General features: G+C 42.7%; 1 protein-coding gene across 1 annotated transcript; it reads right to left on the reverse strand.

Moving 5' to 3' along the window:
- Positions 1–533: 533 nt before the first annotated feature.
- Positions 534–3,300, reverse strand: LOC127183866 (FUN14 domain-containing protein 2-like). The gene is given in 4 exon segments (XM_051139968.1): positions 534–668; positions 824–932; positions 2,659–2,969; positions 2,971–3,300. Coding segments are annotated over 4 exon segments (885 nt in total).
- Positions 3,301–3,781: the final 481 nt, after the last annotated feature.

Here is a 3,781-nt window from a genome sequence, read left to right on the forward strand (position 1 = left end):
GTGCAATAATTCCACGTGCTTTCTATATAACCAGAAAATGCTAGGAGTTCTAGGGAGAAACTCTAAATAAACAAGGGTGAGATGTCCCACCATTGTGCTTTGATTTACACCCACCTCGTGGTTGTTTTCTTTTAATTATTGTTGCAGAAAGTACGTAATTAGCTGGGTACTCCCAGTAAATTTGCCAGCCCCCCCCCCTTTTTTTGCATGGCTTGCATTGCCATTTTTCTGAGGGAAATGAATTCATGGATGACACTTTGACATCTGGACTATCAGTGAAAAACCAATTCAAAATAACACAAAGAAACAAGCTCGGTTGTTTTTCTTCTAATCAAAAGGAACTGTGAAGAAAGTGTGCCCCCTGCTGATTTAATTTACCCTTAACATCATCAACAGGCCTGAGCTGAAGGAGAGCTCTGTGTTCCCAAGGTCACGATTGAAAGTCGCCCTCAGCAGCTAGGCAGCCTATGCCAGCGACTGGAAATCTTCCACATAATTAAAAAACAAACAAACAAACAAACAACAACCAAAACTCAAGTGAAAAGAGGCGTGCCTCCGGTGAGCTTCATGGGGATATTCGTTCTCTGAGTTGCATATACCTTTGGTGTCAGCCGAACCCAGGTCCCTGCAATTACCGCCTTCTTTACAAGAGCTTTAGAACCTTGTCCCTAATTCCAGAGACATAAAAAACGTCCCTAGGACTGGAAAAGCACTCACAGACCCGCAGCGTGGAATCCATTTAATTGTGAGCCAAAGAACCTTATACACCTCTCCAGGGGCTCCGGGCTGGGACACTATTGAAAACCAGGAATGCACCACCTACGGATTTGCCTCCTTTTTCTCCTATGCCGTCGCCCCTCACTCCCATCCCGTTTCTGCTCTGATGTCTCTTTGCATCTTCTGTGTCTCTCAGCCTTGGCTTTTTCATTAACCTAAAAAAAAAAAAAAAAAAAAGAGCGGAACTGAAGTTACAGGTAGGTGGTTGTGAGCCGCTGGATATGGGTCCATGGGAACAGCACGAAGGACCTCTTTAAGAATAGAAAATGATCTTCATCTAAATGCCATCTCTCCAGGCCTCAAACCCGGCTTTCAATAGACTTTTCTAGTTTGTGACCGACAAGCAGCCATGTAATTCTATTATTAAGTTAACCGGCACGAATATGTGAATTTCTAGCCTTCCCTTCTTCGTAGGGAATTCCTGCACACAGAAAGGTGCAAAGTGACCTTGAAGAAGATAATGGGGAAAGTGCAAAGATAACGGAGAAAGTTAATAATTCAAGCTGGAGGACGTTCTCTCATGCAGAGGCTTTCCTATGGTGGCACAGCAGCTTCCCCTCTGGAAAAAGAATGGGCTCCTCCGCGTATCTGCCGCAGATGCAAAAATTCTGTTCTAGTTTCACTGAACAGAGTAACAGGTAGTAGAAAATATTGCCCTTCCTCATCTGCTCCAACAGTGTTTTCATTTTTTCAGGGTCGCCTGATCTGTGATTCCAGTCTCCAGATTTGCAGCACTCTTGAATTAGATCTTATTTAAACGTACGTTTGAGGGGGGGGAGGGGGGAGACAAATAACTACCTTAGTCTTGATACCTGTTTTCTGAAATTCACCTTTAATTGGTCTTCCATATTTTATTTACTGACTTCTTGTTTGACAGTGTTTCACGCTGCTTGCTTTCGAGAGCATTCTAAATGTACCTTCTGTGATTACCCAGCCAGGGCTGGGATGCACCACCGGGCCTCCCGCAGCCGCTCGACGCGGATTCTCGTCTCCCTCTAGTGGCCTCCAAGATGATCTCAGCGAGCCGTCTCGCGGCCACCAATCGGGGCTCTTGGACCCACGTTTTCTTTTTCTTTTCTTTTTTTCTTGAGATTGCATTTGGTGGCAATAATTTATTTCACATGTGCTACTCTCTATTTTGAATGCCTGGAACATCTCTTTAAAAGCCTTGCTTAAATGTTGTATTTTGTACAAGTTGGATAAAGAAACAGAATTTTCATAAAGGAATACTTCTGTCCCTAATATTTTAACAAATGTGAAAAATAGTTCAAATTTCAAAGCATAGAACCATTTCTATGAAATAAATATCCAACAGCTTTTTTTCCTTCTCCTACCTAAATCACTTGACTGCAGTATTGAGCTGCAGTATGTGGTATAGTGGAAAACACTTACGGACTGGATCTCAATACCCATAAGTGACCTACCTGACCATCCCACAATAAATTTCTTGTAGTTAGCTTCTATAAAGATCCACCTACCAAATACAATACCTACATTACTTCATACATTTTTAGCAGAAGTTCATTTCATAGTCAATCTTTTTAGTTATAGTATGCCATTTTGGCAGGATAATTATAGCAAATATAAATACTGCTCTTTCTATAGCCCACAACCAATGAAAAAAGAAAGCATACATCAAGATACCAAAATCTTACATACTTAAAGGCAAATAAACATATTTGGTTCCTTTTCATGTAACATATACTAAGGTAACTACGTGCTGGTATTCCAAATCAAGTTTGGGAAAGGCTCTTACACAGGGGAAAAGGAGCATATTGCTAAGCTGCATGTCAACCAAGTAAGGAGTACACTGGAAGAGTTAACACCTATTGTCTCGTCCAACATGCCAAGCTCATGAGAAGGCCTGTATTAACCCTATACCAGGGAAGCCTATGGGAACCATTCAGATTTGCCACAACAGGGAGGAAGGCACAGGAGAAGAGGAGGAAAGGGAGTGTCAACTGTCCTATGTTGGAGTGTAGAAGCTGCTGGCAAGAAACAAACAAACAAACAACAACAACAAAACAATGAAGTGAGCTTCTCAGGATGCCAATGCCAAGCAGAAAGCCTCCAAAAAAAAAAAAAAAAAAAAAAAATTGCCCAGTCATTAGAACACTCTTCTTTACAAATGGCACGACCTCCTCAGCTTTACTCTTGACCTCAGTTGGTGTTTGGTTATTCTTACGGATTTTTCAACTGCTCTTTGGCTTTTTTTTTTTTCATGCCCTTTTCTACCCATTTCCAGTCAACTTTGATGTACCCAGTATGGTTTGCCAGCTGAAGGAGAAAGAATCCACCTCCTACAGCTGTTGCAGCCAATTTTCCAACCTTCTGGAATATGAAAGCAGTGTACCATCCAGGAACACCTCCAATTAACAGGCAGGTTGCTACACTATACTTTTCAGCTGATGGCCCAGATTCCTGCCCAAACAGCTTACGCCACCATGGTTGCTTTTTAGTTGATTCTGCAAGATCCAGTGCCTCAAATTTTCTATTGACGTTTTCTTGACTGGTCCTGGCCATTTTGAGAACTAGTATCTGACCCACATTTTCTTTACCACATGCCCCTGGACATTTTCCTGGGCGGGGATAGGGAGACGTATTGAAAACAGGACTTACTGAAGTCTAAGGGGCCTAAATGTATGTTTCTTCTCGGCAGAAGATGGTGGATCTGTCTACAAAGCAGAGATACCATTTCTGTTGCATCAGTTAAAAATGCAGTGGACAGGGGCTGAAGGGAAGGTTCACCAGCTAGGCGCATGCACCGAGAGGACCCTAGTTCTGTTTCCAGCACCCGTGTCTGGGGTCTCACAACTACTATAAATCCAGTTTTAGGTGAGCCAAGTGTCCCCAGATGAAGGATGCACGCACACCCACACACCCATAAATAAAAAGAAATGCTTTCCATAGACTGGTGCATCTCACCAGTGAAAACTGGTGAACATCGGCATTTCACACTGTTGGGAAACTTGAACCTTTCCTCCAGCCGACTCCGGATGATTTG

Source organism: Acomys russatus, chromosome 32, assembly GCF_903995435.1.
Source record: "Acomys russatus chromosome 32, mAcoRus1.1, whole genome shotgun sequence".
NCBI classification, from domain to species: domain Eukaryota; kingdom Metazoa; phylum Chordata; class Mammalia; order Rodentia; family Muridae; genus Acomys; species Acomys russatus.